Here is a 26,604-nt window from a genome sequence, read left to right on the forward strand (position 1 = left end):
GTGTGCCCCTTCAAAGTTTTTCAATCGGAAATTCCGACGGACTTCGAAAGAGAACATGTTCTTTTTTTTCCGAATGAAATCTTTTTTAATCGGAAATTCCATTCATCTGTATGGAACTCCAATGGAGAAAAAAAACGCATGCTCGGAATCAAGACGAAGTATGCTCGGAAGCATTGAACTTAATTTTTCTCGGCTCGTCGTAGTGTTGTACGTCACCGCATTTTGGATGGTCGGAACTTTGTGTGACGGTGTGTATGCAAGACAGCTTGAATGGAATTCCGTCAGAAAAAAACATTGGAGTTTATCCCAACGGAAATTCCGATCGTGTGTTCGGGGCAATAGTTGACTCTAAATTTTGCACAGATTTCATACTCTCCTAATTACATTTTTAATTACTGAGTGATTTCAGAACGTTGCAGAATGACAAATACACAGTAGTAGTCTTTTTTTTTTTTTCTCAAACAGCACAGAAGTCGTTTTTTTTTTTTCTTATATATTATTTCTCATTTTATTTTCATTTCATTGCACCACTCGTCTATGAAATGGCCAGTCATTATGTATATTGTAGTTTTAATCTACAACGGGAGACGTAACCTGGTGTCTTGTATCAAATCGTTGGATTTGTGTGGTCAGTATTTTGTGCTTTTTAAAATCTTTTTGTTATTTTGCATTTGCAAGGTTACATTTTTGATACAAGAATCTCACTGTAAATATTTTCCGATACTAATAACTCAAATGTTTGATGATAACCTTTTGTGAGGTAACTACCATTCTTTTCCACAACTGTACATGCCTTTCCTTGTAGGTGAAGTACAGCAAACAGGCTATTTAATGTTGACATAGGCTGCTGTGACAGATCCTGGCCACTCCTCCCTCCATCCTTATCAGACCGGTTCCAATGCCCTGTCCCTACATACTTTTCCATAATCATCTTACTACATAAACAGTCATAATTGTCTGCAGTACCTTTCTTGTCTTTTCCTCTAGGCTTCCGTGTTTAATGATGGACCCCACCATACAGGGACCTTCTGCACATCATCTGTGGGCAGGTAAGACTTTTGAACGTAGAAGACAAATAGTAATATTTTGTGCGTGTACATATTATTTTATGTGTGTAGTAGTATGTAAATAGTGCAATTTATGATATGTGTAAAAGAGTTTGATAAATACAATTATATACGGAAAATTGCAACATTATATAAATAGTGCCTTACAGCCTGTTTGGGAAAAGGTGCAAGGTAAAAAATGGGAATATTTCTGATAGGTAATTAAGGGTGGGGGCAGTCCATTTAGCTCTGTTAATTACACATTTATTAGTTGTATACATAAGATGACAAGGTAAAGATCCAACCAATGCTCTGTGACATAAGCATGCATTTTGACAGTAGATGAAGATGCACATTTAAGCAGCATACTTATACCTTAACGTGTAAATGCTGAATGAACTTTTCTTGTTTGCTCCCTTTTTGGCTGATAGTTCTAGAAGTTAAAGTGTTGTGTATAACTAATGAATAACTGGAACAAAAAACAAAAGTCCTGTTGATCCTGCCAGAAATATTAGCTGAGCTATTAACTTACTGCGCTCTCTGCCTCTGCTAATTGGTATTAGATAGCATTGTTCCCAGCTCTTTTTTGTGGGCTGCTGAATACCTCCTCCTTCTGTTATGGGATAGGTATTCTGATTCTTGCAAATTGCTCTGGCTCTGATACACATGGAATGTACCTACCTTTCGTGTTTGGGTAGACTTTAAATTACCTCCCATGTGTTTGCATTTACTTGTTGTTTAATTGTTTTGGCTTTACTTGTGCTTCCACTTCTTATTATTCTATTTATTTAAAGTGTTGCTAAACCCACAACAGTAAAATCAGTCTATATATGCAGTAAATCATGCTTGTTATACTCACAGTGGAACCTAAGGTGTTAGTCGTCTGCATTGTGTAAAATGATCTCCCCCTCCTTTCACAAACTCCTAATAATAATTTCATGATAACACAGAGTCCATTGTCAGGCTGCACATGCTCAGTTTGGTGTGTATTGCTACAGAGGTTTTTTTTCTTGGGAGGGTGCATGTGATCAGCACAGGGCCAAACAGCACTGTCCAGACAGGGAGTCGGGGGTCTTGCAATCTCATTGGTTATTCAGAAAACTCCTCCTACAAGCTTTAACTAGTGCTTGGCTGGACACTGGTAGAAGTCACAAGACTGATTTACTGCTGATGAGAAAAGGTATTTAGCAGTTTATATTGAGGCCCCTTTCACACTGGGGCAGGGGCGGCGTCAGCGGTAAAGCCGCGGTGTCCCATTGATTTCAATGGGTGGGAGCGGTATACACACTGCTCCTTCACCGCTCCAAAGATGCGGCTAGCAGGACTTTTTTTTACTGTTCTGTTAGCACACCGCTCCAGTGTGAAAGCCCTCGGGTTTGCAGGTGCAATTTTTAGCGCAATAGCGCCTGCAAAACCCAGTGTGAAAGGGGTCTGACTAAAATGATTGCATTTCCATGTTCTGTGTACTGTGGGGGACCAAATATAGTGAATGCAGGGTCCTGGGTTTACAGTAGTATCAATTAAAATATTTTGGAACACTTGAACATTCCACAGTGTTGGCACTTTTCTATACATTTTAGTATACCAGAGTCTTTCATGGATGGTTACCTGTAAAAATAAGTTTCTGTGCCATAGAGGATAAACAGCCTTTTATTGTAGGTACACAATTATTTTTAAAGGATACATTCACCTTCTTTTTTTTCTCTCTAAATTCCAGCTCCAATATAACATTCATGTACTTTCTTTTCAAAAATATCAAAGCTTTTTTATCCTATTTTTTTATATTCTATACCTTTATTTAAATTCTATTTTATTCGAATTGGAAATTGGAAAATTATTATTTTCCAGTTCGAACATTTTCCAATTCGAAAACTATTATAATATTAGAATTCAATAACTATTCAAAATTATTCGAAAAACGTTTCTAATCAATCCGAATAAACAAAACTAATTCCGAAAAAAATTAACTGCATTAAACAAATTTAACTAAATACATTTATGTAAATAATAAACACATTTTTTCGTTCTGCACATGTCTATCAGATGGACCATTTGAGCAAAATAAAAATGTAGTGTCTATGTCCTGTTAAGATATATTTATTGAACATATCCTTCCCTGTCACACAAGTGTAGCAATGCTTCCAAATCAAACACTGTTTGCAGCTCACTCTGCCCATAAGTAGACCTGTGAAGATGTGGAGGCTGCCAATCTCTGACTTGAATAATTTCATTATTCAGAGTTACTGACCTAGATGAAATAGTATACAGATTTCAAACTTTTCTCTTACCTTCCTGATCTGCATAACTATCCCTGTTAAGTGACTCAGAAGTTATTGAAGCAAGAGGGTTGGCTTATTTGCAGAGCGAGCATTTGAAGAAAAAATATGGACGATGCAATTGCTGTAATCTACTGAAAATACCAGATCCCTCTCTAGCTCTGGCTTTATTTCTTTCTGACATCACTGGCTGATTTTATTGACTAATTAATGTAATAGCAGGTCACTTGCGGTGTCTAACCTTAAACATATCTTTTACCTCTAAAATTTACAAATGAATGGTAGATGATCTCTAATTACTGCTTTTTTTTTTTAAACATACAAAATCCATGTAGAATTGCCTGATGCTGAAAGTGAGCCCACGATTCCAATGCTACAAAGCACTGAATCACTGGGATATCTCTGCAAATAAAAAATCCTCTGACCTGGGTCATGGCAATGAATCTATGCATGCAAAGCTCGACAGACAATATTTGTCTTTATCTGATCACGTCTGAATATTATAAGTATTCAGCATGTGCACCAACCAATACCACACCCTAAAATGCAGCCAAGAGATACTCTATGCCACAATTTTTCAACCAGTGATTCATGAACCTCAGGGGGCATGTCCAAACATTTGCTAACACATGTTGCCTAGCACCAAAACTAATTTCCAAATCTAGGCCAAGTTTTTTGGTTTGGTTTGGCTCTAGATGGCATTTGAACCAAATATATTTTAATTACATGATTTGTCATTCCTAAGTGGAGGCTCTTTAGTCCAGGGCCCCACTTTTGATATTGCAACCTTTACCTGAGTTTTGTCTCTCTTTTCATAAGTGGTGGTGGAGAGGTAGAAGGTTTCCACTTCATGACAATAATTTTTCTAGCATTAAATAAAAATGTACATTTTATGAATGACAAGTACTACGTTGTTCACAAAACCAAACTGTGTGTTCTTATAATTCAGGGTTCAACCATAGAGTTATTAAGGGATTTAGTGATATCACCCCTAGAAAACAAAATTATTGCTTGATTAAAGACTTTTGGGTGGGGGGGGAAGAGGTTTACTTTCATTTGTTTTAGCAAAGACCCCAAAAGGAGCTGCTAGATGTTAATGGACTTGCCTACTTTCCCTACTATTGAGCCTCTAGCTGTAGCCAGGAACTCACTGACCCATCAACGCGATGGACATGCTTCTGATCCCTCTCTCTTACAATTTAGGAGGGTTAGGAGTAAATGTTACCAAAAACAGATGCAAAAATGTATTCTGCTAGGTAGGCATCCCAATGAACAGTTTATGTTCAGCTGGTCTATTATCTTTTAGTATCTCTGCCACAGGCTTACTGTATTTTATAGACAAGCAGCTACATTTAAGGCCTTGTACACACGACCGAACATGTCCGCTGAAACTGGTCCGCGGACCAGTTTCCGCGGACATGTCCGACCGTGTGTAGGGCCTAGCGGACAGTTTTCCGGCCTAGTGGACAGGTTTCCAGCGGACAAAAGTTTCTTAGCATGCTAAGAAGCTTGTCCGCTAGAAACCTGTCCGTCGGTTAGTACGTCTAACCAGCGGACCGAAATCCTGCGCATGCGTCAAATTGATGCGACGCATGCGTGGAAGCATTGAACTCCCGTTTTAGAGAACATCTGTGTCTTCTACGTCACCGCGTTCTCTGTCCGCGGAGATTTTTGTCTGATGGTGTGTACACACATCAGACCAAAAGCTCCCAGCAGACATGTCCGATGAAAACGGTCCGCGGACCGTTTTCATCGGACATGTCTGCTCGTGTGTACAAGGCCTGAGTATCTTTGATCCCCGCCACAAAATAGGTTAGGTCTCTTCAAACCAGGTGGGCAGCTAGAAGAACAAACACTCTTATTGGCTATGGCTTTCTCCTCCAGGCAAGGTCCTAGGAGGCAAAGGCTGGACATCTCATCCTTCCTATGCAGCAGCCTGGGAAAGAAGGACTGGACCCTAAATTGATGGATTCTGAATTGCATCTGATTGTATAGATTCACTGTTTGGCTTAAAATTTCTTACTGATGAGAGGGGGGAGTTTTGGGACTTTAAATGAGGCACAATGAATGTATCTCCATATTTAATAACATTTCTTACTGGCACCATCAATAAAAGTTGATCAAATAATTAAATTGTGTTGGGATGAGGAGTGCGACAAAGCTACCCACAGCACAAATTCAGCCTCAGAACACCCAATAAGGAGATAGAATGCGACCGGTCTAAACTACGTGGCATGTTTATTTATCTGGTGGACAAGACGGGAGAACTAGAGCCACTGTTGTACGAGAAGGATTTAGATTTTGTAGGAATTTCACAGACTTGGTTCAATAGCTCTCACGATTGACTGGCAACCATACAAGGCTATTCCCTATATTGCAGGGATAGAGAGGGTAAAGAAGGGGGAGGGGTATGCCTGTATATCAAAAATGATGTACAAGTGAATGTGAGAGACAACATCACTAATGGAGCAAGGGAGGAGGTGAACTCCTTATGGGTAGAGCTACAAAGGGAGGAAACTAAGGGGAAAGTAATACTGAGAGTATGCTATAGGCCCCCTAACCTGACCTGGAGGATGGGATAAACAGCTCAATCTCTGTATTTGTGGACGATACTAAGCTAAGCAGGGCAGCATATTTGCTGCTCTATAGCTCAGCAGTGGATGCGATTTGGCTGTGAGTACCTCGGCTTTGTGCTTGAGACTATGCCTTCTAAGGGTTCTGGGACTAAAAACCCTAAGAAGCAAAGGGGTTTGCCGTCGAGCTCTGAGGATCTCGGTCATGCTCCCACTGTTCCATCCTCCCCTAATAAGTCAGAGGTAGTTGTCCAGGATGAGCCATCAGGGTTGTTAGGTGCTGCGTCTGCCCTCGGCCCACCTGCTCCTGTGTATGTGACAGAAGAGGCTTTTACCTCAGCCCTGGGGGGTTTGGAGCAGAGATTAGTGGCACTGATCGCGTCCTCTCTCCCGGAGAGACAGTGCGCCAGATCTCTGTCTCTCCCTCCAGAGTTCCTAACAGCGGAACAATTGTCCCCTGGGGAGGTTGACTCGCCCTCAGGGGACCAGGCAGAAGGGCACTCTGATGTTTCTGCCTCTTAAGAGTTTACTCTTGAGGAACCTTTTCAGCTTCACAGACTGAAAAATTGTTGATACAATCCCCAATCCCTTACGGAGATAGTTTGTTCGGCATTTAAATTGCCCCTGTCTGAACCAGCAGCTAGCTGTTTCTTCTTTGGGGTCTTTGAAAGCCCCTCAGGTAATTACTGTTTTCCTGCTCATCCTTTACTAGAGGGACAGATTTTTCAGGATTGGGAGCATCCGGATAAGCTTTTTATCCCTCCTAAGAAATTTTCTATTTTGTATCCTATGTTCACCAAAAAGTGGAGTATTCCTACAGTGGATGCTGCTATCTCCTGTGTGAACAAAACTCTGACTTGTCCTGTGGACAATGTACAGATAATTAAGGATCCAACGGATAAAAGATTGGAAACGTTAAAGACTTCCTTTGCTACGGCTGGTGCGGTAGCTCAGCCTGCAGTGGCAGCTATAGGCATCTGTCAAGCTCTGAAGTATCAGATGAAGCAGGTTTTGAAAGATATTCCTGCTCAGCAAGCTCAGGATTTGGCCGACTTGCCTAAAGTGTTATGCTTTGCGGCAGATGCCATTAAGGATTAAATCCATTAGGCCTCCCGCCTTACGCTCCTTTTGGTGCATATGTGTAGGCTACTATGGTTGAAAAACTGGTCAGCCGAGACGCCTTGTAAAAAGCTCCTGGCTGGCTTTCCGTTCCATGGGGAGCGATTGTATGTAAAGGATTTGGATAAGTATATCCAGAGAATCTCTAGTGGGAAAAGCACTCTTTTGCCAGTCAAGAAGAGATTTAGGGGGCCCTCTTTAAAGTGGCCCACCTCTCCAGTTCTGGGAACTTCATCCTCTAAACTGTTCCGACAGCCTCCCAGATGGTCAGGTATGGGAGGAAAGGCTCAGGGGCAGGCCCAGGGTCATAAGAAACCCTGGAACCATAAGCCTGTCAAACCAATCCCTAAGTCGGAATTATGAAGGGTTGCCCACACTCAGTCGGGTGGTGGGGAAGGCTTCAGTTTTTCTCAAGAACTTGGCGGGAGAGGATTCAGGACAATTGGGTCCTCTCCACGGTGTCCGTGGGGTACAGACTGGTACAGACTGGAGTTACAGGAGTTTCATCCCCTTCACTTTCTAACATCAAGCTTTCCAAAGGATCCAGTAAAGAGAAGATCTCTCTTTCTGGCATTAGATTGTCTGTTGTCTCAAGGGGTGATCGCGGAGGTGCCGGTAGAGGAGCAAGGTTTGGGGTTCTATTCAAACCTCTTTACAGTCTCAAAGTCGAACGGAGATGTCAGACCAATACTAGATCTCAAAGGTCTAAACCAATTTCTAAATATCCAATCCTTTCGTATGTAGTCAATTCGGTTAGTAGCCTCCACCCTGCAGGGGGAGGGCTGTTAGCGTCCATCGACATCAAGGATGCATGTCTGCAAATACCTATTTTTACAGGCCATCAGAAGCTTTTGCGCTTTGTGGTGGAGCAGCGACATTATCAGGTCATGGCCTTACCCTTCGGTAAAAAATAATATTATACTCTTAATTTTCTTTCCACTTCATAATTATGTGCCTCTTCGTATTGGTCCATCACAAAAAATCCCAATAAAATGCATGTATGTTTTTGGTTGTAACAAAATGTGGAAACTTTGAAGGGGTATGAATACTTTTCAGGGCAATGTAAACCCTTCAAATGTATATTGCCTTGCCTCCTAGACACTCACGATTTTCTAATGCAGGTAAATAAAAATAACATTTTACATCATTGTATTTTTTTTTATAAACTGTGACAGAATGAGTATGTAACTAAAAGATGTTGTACATTTGCTCTTACATTTCCTTGATTGCGGACTGTTATTTGCTAAAAACACACAATGCTAGAACACATTAATTTATGAAGGGCAGATCTTTGGATTCCTTTGTGCAATGGTGTGCTTCAGAACCCAATCATAGATATTAGCCCCTATATTCTCCTCTGTTCTACAGCTAATCTTCAAAATTTTTAATCACTATTCCTTCTTTTATCTTGGAGCCTTCCCCTTATTACTTCTCCCCCTCCCCTTCTCTTTCCTTTAATCACTCTATTATCTTGTGTGTGCAGCTGCATAGTCTGGCCATCTGACTAGTAGTTTTTTTCCCAGAATTCATCACGCTTGCAGAAAATCCGCTTTATCAGCTATTGTTGGTAAATCTTTTTGTGCATTATCTGAACATAATGGTATTTGTTATTTTCTCTGAATATAACATGAAGTTGCAGTGATACTGAATGAAAAGTATGTGTCATGATGAATGTCTGAGGATTGTGGACCCTTCCTGCAGCTAGCACGCTTATTGGCGTTGTGCTTGGGAAGCACTCCCATGCAGACAACAGCTGACCAGGTTGAGGGAAGAACTAAGGTGTACAATACAGGTAGGCAGGTGTACTAGCAGAAGTCACTTACAGTACAGTTGTGCTGGACTCACAGGGAGTCTGGGAGGACTAGGATACTGGAACACAATGATGAAAAGATGTACAATGAACATGTAGGTGCACAGCACAGGGAACCCAGGTGATGTAGGTAACCTGGAAATGATTGGAGTGCATGAAGAGTCTTGGCTAGACACGATACCTGCAAGCATTGGTGGGAGAACTCAGTCCCCCTGCACATACAGCGAAGGTGAGGGTGGAGGGGCGGAGTCTAAAGAGCCACCTTGTCATCACTAAAGTTACTAAAGGGCAAGTTTGGATTTGCCGCAGACAATTCCCAGCTACCTGTAGCTCAGGCAAAGCCTGAGGAAATCAGCCCTGCATAACCTCCTTAGCGGTAATCCCGAGTGTGGCTCGGTCTGTATTTTCAGCAGAGATTTTTTTTCTCAGAAAATAGGTGCAGGAACTCAACCACGACCCCGTTCAGATTTCACAAACAGTAGAAGGGTCTTAAAGGGGCATTAAATACCAGGATTGCATTACATACAGAGTGCAGAGTTCAGGGGGTTACACACAGTGCAGAGCTGTTATTTGTAAACACAGAAACCAGACTTCTGTGTTTACAAGTGATTGTGGTGAGCAGGCACCAAAGGGTCTGAGCCAGAGGTGGTGGAACTGAGTTCCCCCAAGTTCCCCCTGAAAAAAAGCCCCGATTTTCAGTACCAAAAGTGGTAACCCCGAGCCACACTCGGGATTGCATCGCAAGATCCATGTAAAGCTCTTATCTTGTCCCCTGGATCCTGCGAGCGTTGTGATGCACGGGGACGGAGCTCGGAGCCAAATTCAAAAAGTAAAAAACACAGTATACATACAGTACACTGTAATCTTACAGATTACATTACTGTATCCAATCGTTTCACATCCCCTTTCCCCCTAGTGGTCTGTCCAGTGTCCTGCATGAACTTTTATATTATAAAACGGTTCTTTCTGCATGTAAACTGGAGATTGTCCATAGTAACCAAAAAGTGTCCCTTTACGTCAAAAGTGCTTTTAGACCAGCTAGAAAACAGCGATAATAAATTAGAATCACTTGCAGAATTAAGCGATAGCGATTTGTGGGAAAATTTGTCATCAAACACTGAAAGTAATGACAGCGACAATTCTGCAACTGAGCAAATTTCAGTATTTTTGATTTGTTATAATTATTTATAGTTATTTATTATATTATAATTTATGATTTTGTGTTTCAAACTTTATCATACCCGGGATGTCTACTAGACTCTTGTTTGGACAGATTTAAGTGAGTTATTTCTAAGAATTACAGGCCTACAATATATAACGCCAAATTTCCATGCAAAACATTAACCGCTGTTAGCAACAAAATCATACTGCCAGGGAGGTTAAATATAAAGGGGGTGGCCTGGCTGGGACTGGGCATGTAGCTGGCTGAATCAATGATAGGTGAATTAAGCCGGCCATAGAAGCCGGTTCCACAGGTAATGGCTGAAATTCTAACCATCTATGGGCAAGCTGATTGTACCCCAGTCGATCCTTCGATTGACTTGAGTACAACCAGCATGCCAGATTTTTACATGCAATATGAGAGTATATTGTATTTACTTTTTTTTTATATTTGAAACCTTTTCTGCATTTCTTCAGTTACTTCCTGGCTTAGCTAAATAATGTCATACATCCCAGGAGTCTTTTCTTCTTTCTTTCTTTTTTTTGCCTGCATGCCTGAGCTAAGGGCAGATGGCTCCAGGAAGAAACCGTTGCATGAATTATATGCCATTATTCAGGATGGCTACGGCTAGAGATGTTTTTCTCAGCAAAATAAAGTATGGAGACATGGATGGATATGTGAGTTTGCTGTGAATATTATAAGTGAATTAAATAGCATTTTTGATGTGTAGTTCTGCTTTAACTGCTTGCCGAACAGCCGCCGTCAATATACTGGGGCAAATCGGCACGATCCCGCAAGCCGTCGTAGCTGTACGTTGGCTCCTTTAAGTGGAATAGCAGGCGCGCGCTGCACTGCGGAGGTGCCGATGCTCATGACTAGTGGTCGCTATGACTGCCCCCCTAATACTTACCTGAGCCCCATCTCGATCCAGCAATGTCCACACAGCAATGTACACAAGAGCTCCAGCTCTTTGGGGACTCTCCCTCCTCATTGGCTGGGACAGCAGTAGGAGCCAATCACAGCCAGTGAGCCAATGAGAGGAGAGAGGTGATGAGGTTGAGCGGCGGCTCCATATGTGAATTGACACGCAGCTCCAGAACAAGCCTGCTTGGGTGCCTCCATTGCCAGCTGCTTGCTCTGGGGGCACTCGCCAAGTGGGACCAAGAGCCCCAGCATGGGACTCGAGAAGAGGAGGATCAGGGCTGCTCTGTGCAAAACCACTGCACAGAGCAGGTAAGTATGACATGTATGACAGGTTTATTTAAAAAAAAAAAAAAAGTGAGCCAATGATATTGCATTAACTGTTTAGCCATCTCTATGAATGCATGTGATGGTGTGTAATTTGTGTTTGGTTGGAAAGCAGTAACAGATTTAGTAGTAGTCCCAACACTGCACATTCCTGTCTGAGGGAAAAATTACTATGCGCTGGAGGAGGACTGACAACGTTTGAGGAGTCTTGTATGGAAGATGAGGTATGTCTATAAATGTACGCTGTATTAAAGAACCTTGTTCTTAAGACATGAGTAAAATAATAAAAGTCCACAAAGTAAATAATCTCCGGAAACCCTCAGGTGCAAAATACTCACACCCATGAAGTGATTAAAGGCTCATGATCCATGTTTGTAGCCAAAGGAAAAGGCATTACTTTGTCAGCAAAACAAAACTGCCTAATTTAACATTTACATGTGCACAAGAAACTACTTTTTACATGTATTTTTTTATTACATGAGATCCAGACCACTTCAGGATTGCATTTAAGTGGTACAAATCACATATATCTATTAGGGCTATTGTCCATTCAGTTTTCGTTTAGAAGACAGGGGGTAGAGGATGTGTATATAAGATGCTTTGAACTGGCATACTATAAGGAGGATTAGATGAACATCTTTTTTTACTTATTCTTTTACTGTACACGCGCAGTTAGTTATGTTAAAATGTGGTTTGTAATTTCCTTTCAAAAGAGGTTGACTACCAGAACCCCCTACCCTGAGCTAAAGAATTCCCACAACCCCAATAAGCTGATATGTTATGTAGGTGTGCATATAGATTAAAGGGTCACTAAAGGAAAAAAACATTTTTGCTGAAATTTCTGTTTACAGGGTATAGAGACATAAAAGTTAACTGGTTCCTTTTAAAAATGATTAAAAATGTAATTTAATCTATCATATAATGTGCCTCTAGTTTCACGTTCGGTTTTAAAGGTACATACATGAATTTCCGGGTGAGAGTTGAGTCGGGAAGACTCACAGAACAAAAACAACAAATCCAGGGCAGTGTTTTGTTTTTAAAATGAATCTGATTGGTTCTGAGGAGTTTTAGACACACAGTAATGACAGCTTAGACCACCGTGAAAATCTCCCAGTATGATGGTTATAAGGAAACGGGCAACCAGGAAGTGTGGAGATCACAGCAGAATTACAGCTACTTCAAAGCAAAAATGAACAATGAGGACATGAAACCAGTACTGCAGTAAGGTAAAGGAAGCTATTTAGCTAAAAAAAAAAAAAATCCTTTAGTGACCCTTTAAGTGTTCTAATGCTGACAGTGACCTTTCTGCTGTTCAGTGAATGGGAACAATTTGGTAATTTCTAAATAAAAATAAATTGCTGACCGTACTTTTTTTTTTTTTTTTTTTTTTTAACTCCGGGACAGACCCAAATAGGAGCTTGCAAAAAAAAAAAATAATAATTTTGTTTCCCCAGGCCATGCTTGTGTCCAGCGTTCCAAGTGTGAGCCAGAAAGGATGAATATATGGACCTGGACCAACAGTTGGGAATCCTGACATGGGCTATAAAAAGCTAATTATAGCTTATTACTTCACAAAGCTCTCCAGCATTATAGCAAATAACACTTAAACACATGTTAAACAGGTTATTTTTACTGTTAAGCTTTTAAGTAGCAGTGACCTGATATACAAATGTTGTAATAAATCCATGCACGTAGTACAGATATTTACTTATACTATGCAACATTGTGGAACTGATAACACAGATCTATGTTCCTGGCGATCAGTGATATTTTTCTTTGTGGGCAGAGTGAAAATATTCAACTGGATTTAAAGCTGAAAGACCAATGTCTCCCCAAAAATACAGATACAGAGATAGGTTAAAACAAGAAACACAATATCTCACAAAAGTGAGTACACCCCTCCTATTTTTGTAAATATTTTATTATATCTTTTCATGTGACACCACTGAAGAAATGACACTTTGCTACAATGTAAAGCAGTGAGTGTACAGCTTGTATAACAGTGTAAATTTGATGTCCCCTCAAAATAACTCTACACACAGCCATTGATGTCTAAAACACTGGCAACAAAGGTGAGTACACCCCTAAGTGAAAATGTCCAAACAAAGTGTCAATATTTTGTGTGCCCATCATTATTTTTCAGCACTGCCTTTACCCTCTTGGGCATGGAGTTCACCAGAGCTTCACAGGTTGCCACTGGAGACCTCTTTTACTCCTCCATGATGACATCACAAAGCTGGTGGATGTTAGAGACCTTGCGCTCCTCCACCTTCGGTTTGAGGATGGCCCACAGATGTTCAATAGGGTTTAGGTCTGGAGACATGGTTGGCCAGTCCATCACCTTTACCCTCAGCTTCTTTAGCAAGGCAGTGGTAGTCTTGGAGGTGTGTTTGGGGTCGTTATCATGTTGGAATATTTCCCTGTGGCCCAGTCTCAGAAGGGAGGGGATCATGCTTTGCTTCATATGTCACAGTACATGTTGGCATTCATTGTTCCCTCAATGAACTGTAGATCTCCAATGCCGGCAGCACTCATGCATCCCCAGAGCATGGCACTCCCACCACCATGCTTGACTGTAGGCAAGACACACTTGTCTTTGTACTCCTCACCTGGTTGCCGCCACACACGCTTGACACCATTTGAACCTAATACATTTATCTTGGTCTCCTCAGACCACAAGACATGGTTCTAGTAATCCATGTCCTTAGTCTGCTTGTCTTCAGCAAACTGTTTGCGGGCTTTCTTGTGCATCATCTTTAGAAGAGGCTTCCTTCTGGGAGGACAGCAATGCAGACCAATTTGATTCAGTGTGCAGTGTATTGTCTAAGCACTGACAGGCTGACCCCCCACCCCTTCAACCTCTGCAGCAATGCTGGAGGCACTCATATGTCTATTTCTCAAAGACAACCTCTGGATATGATGCTGAGCACGTGCACTCAACTTCTTTGGTTGGAGTGGAACCTGTCCTGTTAAACTGCTGTGTGTTCTTGGCCACCATGCTGCAACTCAGTTTCAGGGTCTTGTCAATCTTCTTATAGCCTATGCCATCTTTATGTAAGACAACAATTCTTTTTTTCAGATCCCCAGAGAGTTATTTGCCATGAGGTGCCATATTGAACTTCCAGTGACCAGTGTGAGAGCGATAACCCCAAATTTAACACACCTGCTCCCCATTCACACCTGAGACCGTGTAACACTAACGAGTTGAACATCTGTGGGCCATTCTCAAACCGAAGGTGGAGGAGCGCAAGGTCTCTAACATCCACCAGCTTTGTGATGTCATCATGGAGGAGTAAAAGAGGACTTCAGTGGCAACCTGTGAAGCTCTGGTGAACTCCATTCCCAAGAGGGTTAAGGCAGTGCTGGAAAATAATGGTGGGCACACAAAATATTGACACTTTGTTTGGACATTTTTACTTAGGGGTGTACTCACTTTTGTTGCCAGCGGTTTAGACAATAATGGCTGTGTGTGGATTTATTTTGAGGGGACAGCAAATTTACACTGTTATACAAGCTGTACACTCACTACTTTACATTGTGGCAAAGTCTAATTTCTTTAGTGTTGTCACATGAAAATATATAATACAATATTTACAAAAATGTGAGGGGTGTACTCACTTTTGTGAGATACTGTATATGTGATTACTATTTGTTAACTTATCAGAAAATGCTACTTTACTACTAATTTATAAAATGAAAGTAATGATTTGCAGAATTTCAGTGAATTCAGTCAATCCTAGGACTCATTCACCATTTAATAGAAGAGTTATAGTGTGCAGTGCCATCTGGCTGCTGACGGGTTAAAAGGAGCTTGGATTTGCTTGACTGCTTTGAAAAAAAACAAATTCATTTTGACAATGCGATGCGGGGACAAGAAGAGCAAGGGCTGTTCTGGTTTAGTGGTGATGGTTTTTCTCTACTAACTACTTGGAACATCTGCATCGGACCAAGATCTAAGCATACTTTAGATTGATCACCATTCAAATATTACAACTTGCTCTGTGATGGGTGAGAAAGCGCTCAGTAGACTGGCAAAAGGAGGGCACCTGAATGCCACCCCCCCTTCTCCCATGCAGCTGGTATAGCAGGCTACATTATGCAGACTGTGGAAAGAGGAGGAACTTTAGACCTTGGCAGAAAGGCTCTTTTACCATTGGCATTATCTGTTTTTGACAAGGTGACCTATCTTCATCGGATCTGGTAAAATTTGTATTTGCATAAATGGAATTAAAGTGTTATTCCAAACACCATAATCAGTCACAAGTCTTCCCCCCAAAGAAGAGAATGAAGGTCAAAACCTTTTTGAGAGGTTATTTTATCCATTCAGAAAGCCACAGTATGAAGAATGTGTTGGATTTCTCTGAGAATTGTATCAGTTATAGCTACGGAGCAGTAAACCATGATGGACAGTGAGTGTGGGATGGTGGAGGAGACAGATGAGCAAACATCCCCATGGGCTGTGTGCCACTCAGTTGTCTTCTTCTGTTTCAAGGGTATGATAGAAGGTGTGGTGGTCTTTCTCTTCATCTGGCTGCTGATCCAAGTTCTTCTCAATAAACATCAAGAAGGTGCAGATCTCCTTATTATACACCTGTCTTTTCCCGCATGCACATTGTCACCAAGTGTTGTTTGTCTAATTTGCTTCTTCTTGTTTGCTTTCTTAAACACTTTTTTTTATTATTTCTCTATTGTTCTTTTTGCTTCAGCTACTCAAATTTAGAGTCTCTGTCTTGTTTTGTTGTTTAAAAAAAAATACACATACATAGCAAATGTGGCCTTATTTGATAATCCTTATTTGATAATCTAAAAGTATATTTTATTGTGGAATACAATTTATATGTTCTAGCTAAGATATGTGTTCTGCATCTGACTTGGTATTGTACCATATCCTTGTATCATTTTTTCTTGTAGTTATTTTGCCATTGAGGTGCCATTAGCCAAAGTAATACATTGTTGAATTAGCATAATTTGATAACTATAACATTACATAAATTAGTATTACAATAATAAATTATGCAATCCTGATATACAAATGTTCACGGTAGTTGTAATTCTATCTATCATCTCTATGCGCACATGGCCTATGCTGGATTTTCATTCATTTACCTATTTACAGAGTATTCTTCACTTCTATTATAGTGTACCTTCTATTTAATACCTTATTGCTTTCATGATTTGCATACATAGCCAATTCTTCTTCTTTGGTGCTCACTGTCCTTTGAAATTAAAGATCTAAAATCAGATTTGACATTTCTACCACAATAAATTCTTGGTATAGGCTAAAGCGCAGACTGCACTATTGAAAGTACTAAAGCCTCGTACACACGATCAGTCCATCCGATGAAAACGGTCTGAAGGACCGTTGTCCTAGGTTAACCTATGAAGCTGACTGATGGTTCGTCGTGCTTACACACCATAGGTTAAATAACCGATTGTGTCAGAACGCGGTGACGTAAAACACAACGACGTGCTGAAAAAAACGAACTTCAATGCTTCCAAGCATGCGTCGACTTGATTCTGAGCATGCGCAGGTTTTTAACCGATGGTTTTGCATACTAACGATCGGTTTTAACCTATCGGTTACCATCCATATGTTACATTTTAAAGCAAGTTGCCATTTTTTTAACCTAAGGTTAAATAACCTATGGGGCCTACACACGATCGGTTTGGACCGATGAAAACGGTCCTTCAGACCGTTTTCATCGGTTTAACCTATCGTGTGTACGAGCCTTTACAGTCTCATTTACTATTAAGCAGTTTAAATGGAATATCTGCGACAGGAGCCAGACAAGAGGGGGATGTAGGCCTAGGAGAAGGAAATGAGGAAATTTAGCTATCAACACAGCCTATTAACATAAGCAGGGGACAGATATTGGGGTAATTTCCAATCTATAATTGTCTCTGTTTAATGAAGGGAGAAGGAGCAATGTTCAATCACCTAAAAAGCTTGCCTAATGAGTGTTTGTGGACATTAATGTTATCTTCAGCTTGCTTTGTGCTTTAATATGCAGTGAGATGTGTAGCAATAGATGACTCTTGTACCTGACACACCCAAACAGTCTCAGTCCTTTAAATACCTTGCACTTAATTCATCATCTTTATTATTTTTTTGTAACCAATATGATGTTTGTAACCAATATGTTTGAGGTAAATCAATCTTTCCCTTCCGCTGTCTATATAGGAGAAATTACCACTGAATTGTTCCCTGATGTTATTCCATATAAATCATGAGTTTTATCAGTTTAGAGATAATTAATTGTAATGCTCTTATCTATGCTTTTTAAAATATATATGTATAAAAATATTCCCGGGGTAATCAAATATTTGCAGTTGAAGGTTTAGAATATATAAGGAATCATAATCTTTTCATTTAAACAGTTGTATCTGAAGTTGCACCCATGATCTTTAATTGTTATTGCTTTTTATTTTCTATATTTGCTTTTGATTCAACCCTCTTATCAGTAAACCATTAGAGATTAAGCTGTTATTTTTTCCATGGACAGGCTCTGATTCATTGTAAATCACACAGGTAACACATTCTTCCCAGCACACTTATCTTAGACAAGGAAAAACTGAATACTGCAGACATTTAAGGACTAGTATAGCTATTAACTATACTCGAGTCTAGGTCTTGTAGTCATCAGTAATGTATGGCACATTGAACACCCATTACTGATGGTGCAGAGGAGTCAGTAGGCCAATATTCATGGCATGTTGGCAAAGCAAGGGCATATCCAGGGTTTACTGCAGAGGTGAGATTCATCATTCATTTGGAGGATAGTTCTGTAAACCAGGCAAGGTGACTATTCGTATTGTATTAGCAGAGATTACTATAAATATCAAAATTTAAGGTCAGTTATGAAAGTGGAGCATGAAAACTTATGTTAACCCTTACAACAAATCTCTCTCATTTGCTCTCTTTTGGACTGATAAATGTCCTTGTGTAGCAAAGTGCCCATTTACTCATTGCAGCCACATGTTTTGTCAATGGATGATGGAGGAGGGGCGAAAACACGGCAGCAAGCCAGAGGTATAGAGGTAGCTGTACTATCTGGCATGATTTCACTTTGATAACAGATACCAGTACAGCAGCAAGATATTACTAAGAAATTAAGGAGAAGACCTCCTTGGCAACTTTATTCTAACTAAACTGCCATGCCTAAAATGCCTCTTTTTCACATGACACAATGCAGTATCTTTTAGTGGGTCTCTGATGGGGGGCCTGTGTGGTGATGTGGAGGTGCAGGGTGTGCAGTACTGAATACTCCTTGAGTTACCCACCTTGTTTAGTTGTGGGTGCAGGGTCCTTTAATTCCTTGTCACATAATCCAGTGGGCTCTGGCACTCCTCTGTTTGTCCACAAGCCCCTGGGCTTCTGGAGACACCCAACGAATATAAGCTACCCTGACTCCCATACTTGTCAGCCTGGAGAGACGGTAACTGGGCATGAGAACTGTCAACAGGTGTCTCGTCGTCCTCCTCCTTTATCTAGTGTGCAGGCAGCTGGTCTAGGGCACAATAGCATGTAGCTCCAGCCATTGCTGGGGCCTGGGCATCCGGGCACCTCAGGTGAAGCACACAGTAGCTAGTTATAGTGTCTGACCACCTTGGGATAGATGTGACATTCATGAAACAAAGCTTATCTTTTCTTCAAAAGGACTGAAGCTGTTAGGGTCATACAGATCCACACACACATATTCAGGGCTCTGCATATTCATTGTGTGTGTGGGACAGTCTATATATAAAGTATATATATATATATATTATATATAAGCCATTACTTGCTGACTTGAATAGATGTGTAAAGTTGGGCCTGTTGTGTCAGGGGACAGTAGAGAGAGGCCTGACGCAAAGGGAGTCATTCCTCTGCTCTCCTCCTGCCTGGACTCATAGAGCCAATCAAATTTGAAGTGCCATAGTGTGCTTTATTTACTATTAAAGTGTGCCTCTGCTCTTGGGGACATTCTCAGGGTTGGAATCCCCTAAAAGCAGCATGAATATAAGATTGAGAGCTATAAAATCTCAGTTATTGGTCTCTAGTTGATAACTTGACTATATATTGTTACTGTCTGTTATCCTTCCACAGAAATATTGCAGTAAAGACAATTTTTGTATTTTACCATAACGTGTGTGTGTCTCATTGGTCATTGCACTTGCACTGTTGCTAGGTGTGCCAGAGGGGGCTGAGGCTGTTGTTATGAATGAGAGGCAGAGTAATAGACTGAACACACTTAAAGGGTTTGTAAAGGAATTTTTTTTATCTTAATATCTTCCTTTACCCTAATGCAGTGCTGTTTTCATGTCCTCATTGTTCGTTTTTGCTCTCAAGTTGCTGTAATTTTTCTCTGATCTCCACACTTCCTGGTTGTCTGTTTCCTGATAACAACAGTGATGGGAGCTTTCTCACTGCCCTGTATGGCTCTGTGGCTCTGTACAGCAGAGAGGCAGGAAACAACATGCAAAAACGAAACTAGAAACTACAGGTACATTATATATTTGATTTTTTTTCTATTTTTAATCGTTTTTAAAAGGAATCAGTTAACTATTATGTCTCTATACCCTGTAAACAGTCATTTCAGCATAACATTTTTTTTTTTTTTTTACAACACCTTTAAGCAGCCCCTTCCAGGGTATTGGTACACAAGCAACTGCTTAGCAAGTTATTTTCAAACTTGTAGCTCAATTGATTGCTATCTGGCTTGTGTTCTCCAGAATTCTTTGCACCAGAGGGATACAATTTTGAGGACTCCATGACATGAGGAATGTTTCCTGGTCCTCTGTAGGAATCACAGAGAAGGCTTGGAATGTTAGGAAGAAGTTTTCCAATTACGTCATGTCACCTAAAAGATAGTTTAGCAACCAGGGCATTATTTAACCGTTTATATTACATAGTTTGTTTTATTTGTTCTGCTACCATCCCTTGTATTTAACCTGGCAAGCTTTACTTAATAAAACAATGTTTTTTGCAGCAAAAGGTATTTTTTCAATTGTATGCATATGCTTTATAGTTTTTGCAACTAATGGGATTGCAATGTTGCATTTTACCCTGTAAAATGGATTTAAACTATGTGATGTTACTGACTCACTTTGAATTCTCAATAGTGTTTGAGGGAAAGTGTAAAAAATACAAGGTTTTGTACAATGACCACAGCTACATCTTTTCCTACAACATTTATATAGAAAAGTGATGGAGATACAGAAATAAGAGATGAAGAGAGGATGATGTGTTAAGTAGTACTGTTCTAGGATGACAATGCTTCTCTTTTAACTGATTGAGGACCACCGCATGCAGATATATACGTCTGCAGAATGGCACGGCTGGGCACAAGGGTGTACATTTACATCCCCTTTAAGAGCCCATCCTTTGCGACCCGGTCCTCAGCTCTGTGACCGTCCCCACAGGAACTGCGGACCTGTTCGCCGCCGGTGTCCCGCAATCGGGTCAATCTCTCAAATCTCTCCCCGTGCTTCCTAGTGAGACTGACACCGATCGTCTGTTCCCTGTCATAGGCAATGATGATCAGTGATGTCACACGCCCAGCCATGCCCCCCCTACAGTAATAACACTCCCTTAGGGCACACTTAACCCCTACAGCGCCCCTCCTGGTTAAACCCTTCACTGCCAGTGTAATTTTTACAGTAACCAGTGCATTTTTATAGCACTGTTCGCTGTAAAAATGACAATGGTCTCAAAATAGAGTCAAAAGTGTCCGATGTGTCCGCCATAATGTCGCAGTCATGATAAAAATCGCTGATCGCCGCCATTACTAGAAAAAATAATTATTAATAAAAATGCAATAAAACTATCCCCTATTTTGTAGACGCTATAAATTTTGCGCAAACCAATCAATAAACGCTTATTGCGATTTTTTTATATATATATTTTTGGGGTATATTTATTATAGCAAAATGTAAAAAATATTGAATTTTTTTCAAAATTGTTGCTCTATTTTTGTTTATAGCGCAAAAAATAAAAACCGCAGAGGTGATCAAATACCACCAAAAGAAAGCTCTATTTGTGGGAAAATAGGACGCCTATTTTGTTTGGGAGCCACGTCGCACGACCGCGCAATTGTTGGTTAAAGCGACGCAGTGCTGAATTGCAAAAAGGGGCCAGGTCCAGTGTGATTGTATGCAGAGAGATGCGGGTATGGTGACAGTGAGTATGCTGTTGAGTGGTAATTGTATGTATGTTGACGATGAGGCAGTGAAGGTCGTAAGGTAGCACTGGACCACCTGCATCAAAGTCAAATTTAAAAAAAGACTGTTTCTCTTGTGGAATTTGTCTCATTTTATATGCCAGTTAGCATAAAAATTCAGAGATCCAGAGATTTTGTCTCCTCTACCTTGCTCTTCTCTATGAAACAATACAAAAGATGTTCTATGAATGAGCAACGGTGGAGGACAAGCGACAGTACATCTTTTTTGTTTGAGAGACGCAGCTCTCATAGTTGCACTGTCCGAAAAACAACCCTAGCTATACATTGTAGCTCAAATTTAACCATTTTTTTTTTTTTTTTTAACAGAGCAGTGACTCGAACCGGGTATAAGAATAATTTGGGGCAACTTTGTCATCACTTATCTCAAGATGATAGATTGGCAGAGACTGATGTCTCACTTGTTAGAACCCAGCACTCTAGGGTGCATGGCTGGATGTGGCTGTCCATAATAAGTCTTTGCATTTAATTGTTTTCCAGTGAGCATGGACTGTAATACATTTTACTTGTAATGTAAGTGTAGTTTTATTGTGTTTTTAAATAGATTAGTTGGATGGTTTTATCATATGTAGTTGTTATTTATATCTTCCTATCTCTGAGTGTGGGCTAACAAAAAGGGGAAGAGTCCTGATTAAATCCATGTTTTACAAAAATGCTTGCGTGTCCAACCCAGCTATTATAAGTTTGTTTAGATTAGGACAAAAAGGTGAGTCTGTATCCAAAAGAGTGGGAAAGCATGTTTTGATTGGTCACAGCGATTTTAGAAGGAGGGTAGGCACTGTTTTTCATAGGATTTGTTGCTCATGACTGGGAGGATCTCCTGGTTTTGACACACTAAGTTACAGAATAACACATTTGAATATGAGAGATGTGAATTTTTATCACACTTTTAGGCTCCATTCACACCTAGGCGTTTTAACGACTGAAGCCCAACGCTATTGCAGCCTGCAATACGCTGGAGGGGTGATTTAACATTGTCGGCTATGGAGATGGTTCACATCTCCACGCCGAACTCCGAAACGCCGTACGCCTGAAGCTCAAAACAAGTCCCGGACCCTTTTTTTCAGGCGGCGTTCGGCATAGCCGACAATGTTAATCACCCCTACGGCGTATGTTAGGCTTAAAAAACGTTGCGTTTTGTCGCGGCAAATCGCGGTACAATACGCCGCGTTCAGGTGTGAATGCAGCCTTAGGGATTTTCATGAATATTATGTTAAGAACTGTAACAAATATGATGAGATTATATATAGTAGTATATTTCTAGCAAATTCTGTGACCATTCAGTGTTGGTTCACATGAAATTAGATTGTATGCTCTGATAGTGCTGCATTATATATTTTATTTTAAGTTAGAGGCAATATGTTTGTACACACCACAAGTCACAATTTGTTTTCCAGAATTACACTTTACGGAAATTTTTTAAATTTTATACATAGAGGTTTACAAAGGCATTATCATATATTCAGATTCCATGTTTACAGACTGAATAATGCCAAACATTTGTAAATGATCAGGTAAGCTGCAGTAAATGAATCAATAATAAGATCAAAGTGGTACTAAAGGTTTGTTTTTTTATATAAATAACATACATACTTGCCTCCACTGTGCAGTTCGTTTTGCACAGAGTGGCCCCGATCGTCCTCTTCTGGGGTCTTACGGTGGCTCTCTCGGCTCCTCCCCACAATCGCTAACCCCCTCTGGGAAGCCCTCTCCCGAGGGGGTTACCTTGCGGGCGTGCTCCTGTGTCATACAATCGGAGTCCATAGGCGCTGAGTGTATGACTCGGTCCTGCCCCCTGGCGGTCGCATTATTGGATTTGATTGACAGCAGCAGGAGCCAATGGCTTTACAACCCCTTCAAGGTATTTTCTGCAAAGAAGAGCCACAGCATTTGAAAAAAATGTGTCACCATCAAAGCCCTTGTAAACCTCCTTTTTGTTTTTTTTTAAATTTAATGCAGAGATCGCAGGGAAATTGTAAAAAATTTGTAAGAGGAGGGGAAAGGGTTCGAAGGTTACATATCAGGGTGTGAGTGGGATGAATGCAAGTATGGAGAGGTGAGAAGAACTTAAGGGGGGGTTCCCAGTGATTAGAAGGCATTAAGAGGAGTGGGGAGGGGATCAAATTAGGGAAGAGGCCAAGTGGGGGAGAGCATGACAAAAACATCTCTCACCAGGGATCAAATTAGTGTGGGATGTCAATGTCAAAACTTTGGATGAATTTAGGCATACTGTATGTAGTGTTCAGCAGATGTATCAGCAATGTGTTTTTGTACCTCTTAATGGAGAGATGGTTTATATGGAATTAAAGGCCCAGAGGGTCATTGTTCAATTGAACATCCATCATTTTGTGGCAGATTTGTTGAAATGATTGCCTGTAGGGCTGAATAAGGGGGCCTTCCCAAAATATTTGCAGGAGTGTTCCTTGGTGGTATTCACAGTGCCAACAATGCAGAGAGTTTTTAGAGTAGATTGTATGTAAGCAGTTTGCAGCTGGACTCTTGTATTGTATTGGATATTGATAATTCTTCTGCAAACTGTAGGATTATGTTAACTTGGTTTTGAATGCATGTACGACCAAGGTCTTTTCCCCAGGCTTATATATTTGGCCATTTTGTTTTGTAGAATTGTTTTAGGGAGAGAAAAGGTATGTCTCAGTGGAGTTGGCACAAGGCACAACTTTTCAAATGGTGTGGATGTAGCTGGGCTCAAAGTGTATTGAGCTTGTCTTGATCATGGATGTAAAATGTGAAAAGTGCGTGAGTTAAGTTAGAGTACTTTCTAGTTATCCACGGAGGAGCCAAATATGGCTTTGAGTTCTGTGTGAGTCATGCATTGACCTTGAGTGGCAAAGTGCAACACCCTGGATATGCCCATTTAAGATATGGACAGGAAAGGGACATCTGGATGCACTGGTGTAAAGGCTGATGTTCCCAAAATTGGTATGAGAGATAAGAGCTTAGAGGAGATCTTGTGTGAGAAGTGTTTTTGAGATATTGTCCAGGTTGGGGTTATCTGCAGATGTTTTTGAGGTGGTAGGGTAAGTCTGCATGTCCTTATAGACTCGAGGATGGTAGTGAAATTCTGTTCTATGGTGAACCATTGTTTATAAGATGATGGAATATACCACTCTAACAGCTGTGCTAGGTGGGGTACTTCTTAATATCTAATGAGGTATTGTATAGTATGGCATTGTATAGTATGGAAAAGGTAATTCTGGACCATTTTTGGTTCCATACTTTGAAAATGAATCCTGGCGGTAAGAGCATTGACAGGGTCTGGAAGTGGTATGTCAGTCTGGGGAGTATGATCATTTTGAGTATGCTAGTGTGGCTGAACCGAGTGAAAGTACCTTCTGACTACGTCACTAGGTCACATTTGACAGTCAGCAATAAGGGTTTAAAGTAGGGCTGTCCCAATACCGATACTCACGCAAATGCTCCTGGTGCCTGATCTGATACCTGGGATGGGAGAGAGAGTCGGCGTGCAACAGGAAGTCAGCGGGTGGAGTCGGCTGGTGGAGCGGAGAGTGAGTGTTCAAGCAGGTAAGCTGGCAGGGGTGCAGGGGGCAACTACATCATCCATTGGTGACTGGAGCCGTCACATTCGGTAACTGAAGTGATGCTCCGTGTTACCGTTGTACACCGTCAGTGCTTGAACATCCCGAGTCCCGACGCCCATCTTGGTACACACTGCACTCGGCCAAATTAAGCCAGCAGAGGACATCTTGTTACACCCAGCCCAAGTTTGGGCTGGGTGTAACAAGATGTCCGCTGCTGCTTTTAAGTGGCCGAGTGCAGGGTGTAGCAAGATGGGCGTCGCAGGCAGCATAGAATTTTTTTTAGGTTCCTTTCTTTTCCTCTCATTTCATTTATTTCAGTGCCTGCCCATAAATGCCAGCCATCTGTCAGTGCCCATCCATCAGTACCAGCTATCCATCAGTGCCCATCTATCAGTGCCAGCCATCAGTGCGTGCCATCTATCATTGCCAGCCATCAGTGTGTGCCACCTATCAGTGCATCTTTCAGTGCGTGCCACCTATCAGTGCCAGCCATCAGTGCGTGTCACTAATTAGTGCTGCATAATCAGTGCCACCGCCAGCCATCAGTCCCAGCCATCAGTCAGTACCACCTTTTAGTGCCCATCAACCACTGCCTCTATCAGTGCGTCACATGACATTAAAAAAAGTATCGGTAATCGGTATCGGCGAGTACTTGAAAAAAAGTATCGTACTTGTACTCAGTCTTAAAAAAGTGGTATCGGGACAACCCTAGTTTAAAGTTTAGTGTATATATGTTTAGGTCTTTGGACATATTGGTACCTAAAGGATGACCATTTAAAGGGAAATTTGACTTAAAGCTGTTGGATACTTGGTTTGGGAAGGCTGATTCCCAAGGATTCTTAGTTATGACAGCTAAGTGGATATAAAAAGTCTACACACCCTTGCTGAAATGTCAGGTTTCCGTGATGTTAAAAATATGAGACAAAGATAAATCCTTTCAGAACTTTTTTCTTTTTTTCACAAGAAATTTCAGAACTTTTTTCACCTTTAATGTGACCTATAAACTGTACAACTCATTTGAAAAACAAACGGAAATCTTTTAAGAGGGGGGTAAAAATAAAAAAGATAATTTTGAGGTTGCATGAATGTGCACACCCTTGTATACCTGGGGATTTAGCGGTGCTGAGAATTAAGCAATCACATTCAAACTCATCTTAAATAGGAGTCAGTACACACCTGCCATAATTTAAAGTGTCTCTAAATAACCCCAAATAAAGTTCAGCTGTTCTAGTAGGTCTTTCCTGACATTTTCTTAGTCGCATCTTACAGCAAAAGCAATGGTCCACAGAGAGCTTCCAAAGCATCAGAGGGATCTCATTGTTAAAAGGTATCAGTCAGGAGAAGGGCACAAAAGAATTTCCAAGGCATTAGATATACCATGGAACACCGTGAAGACAGTCATCATCAAGTGGAGAAAATATGACACAACAGGGACATTACGAAGAGCTGAACGTCTCTCCAAAATTGCAGAAAAGACGAGAAGAAAACTGGTCAAGAGGCTTACAGCAACATTAACTGCTTGCCGACCAGCCGCCGTCATTCTACGGCGGCAGGTCGGCTCTGCTGGGCAAGAGCCCGTAGCTATACGGCGGC

General features: G+C 40.9%; 1 protein-coding gene across 2 annotated transcripts in view; it reads left to right on the forward strand.

Moving 5' to 3' along the window:
* Nucleotides 1-578: 578 nt before the first annotated feature.
* Nucleotides 579-26,604, forward strand: part of LOC120931465 (synaptotagmin-1-like) — a 67,198-nt gene continuing 41,172 nt past the window's right edge. The window contains exon 1 of one of the 2 annotated variants that reach the window (XM_040342943.1): nucleotides 579-1,049. In XM_040342943.1, coding sequence (XP_040198877.1) covers nucleotides 1,001-1,049 — 49 coding nt within the window. In that variant the 5' untranslated portion in view covers nucleotides 579-1,000. Of the gene's footprint in view, nucleotides 1,050-14,903; nucleotides 15,803-26,604 lie in introns of those variants that run through there. The other variant, XM_040342942.1, reaches the window with a different exon arrangement.

This window comes from Rana temporaria, chromosome 3 (genome assembly GCF_905171775.1).
Source record: "Rana temporaria chromosome 3, aRanTem1.1, whole genome shotgun sequence".
Classification (NCBI taxonomy): Eukaryota; Metazoa; Chordata; class Amphibia; order Anura; family Ranidae; genus Rana; species Rana temporaria.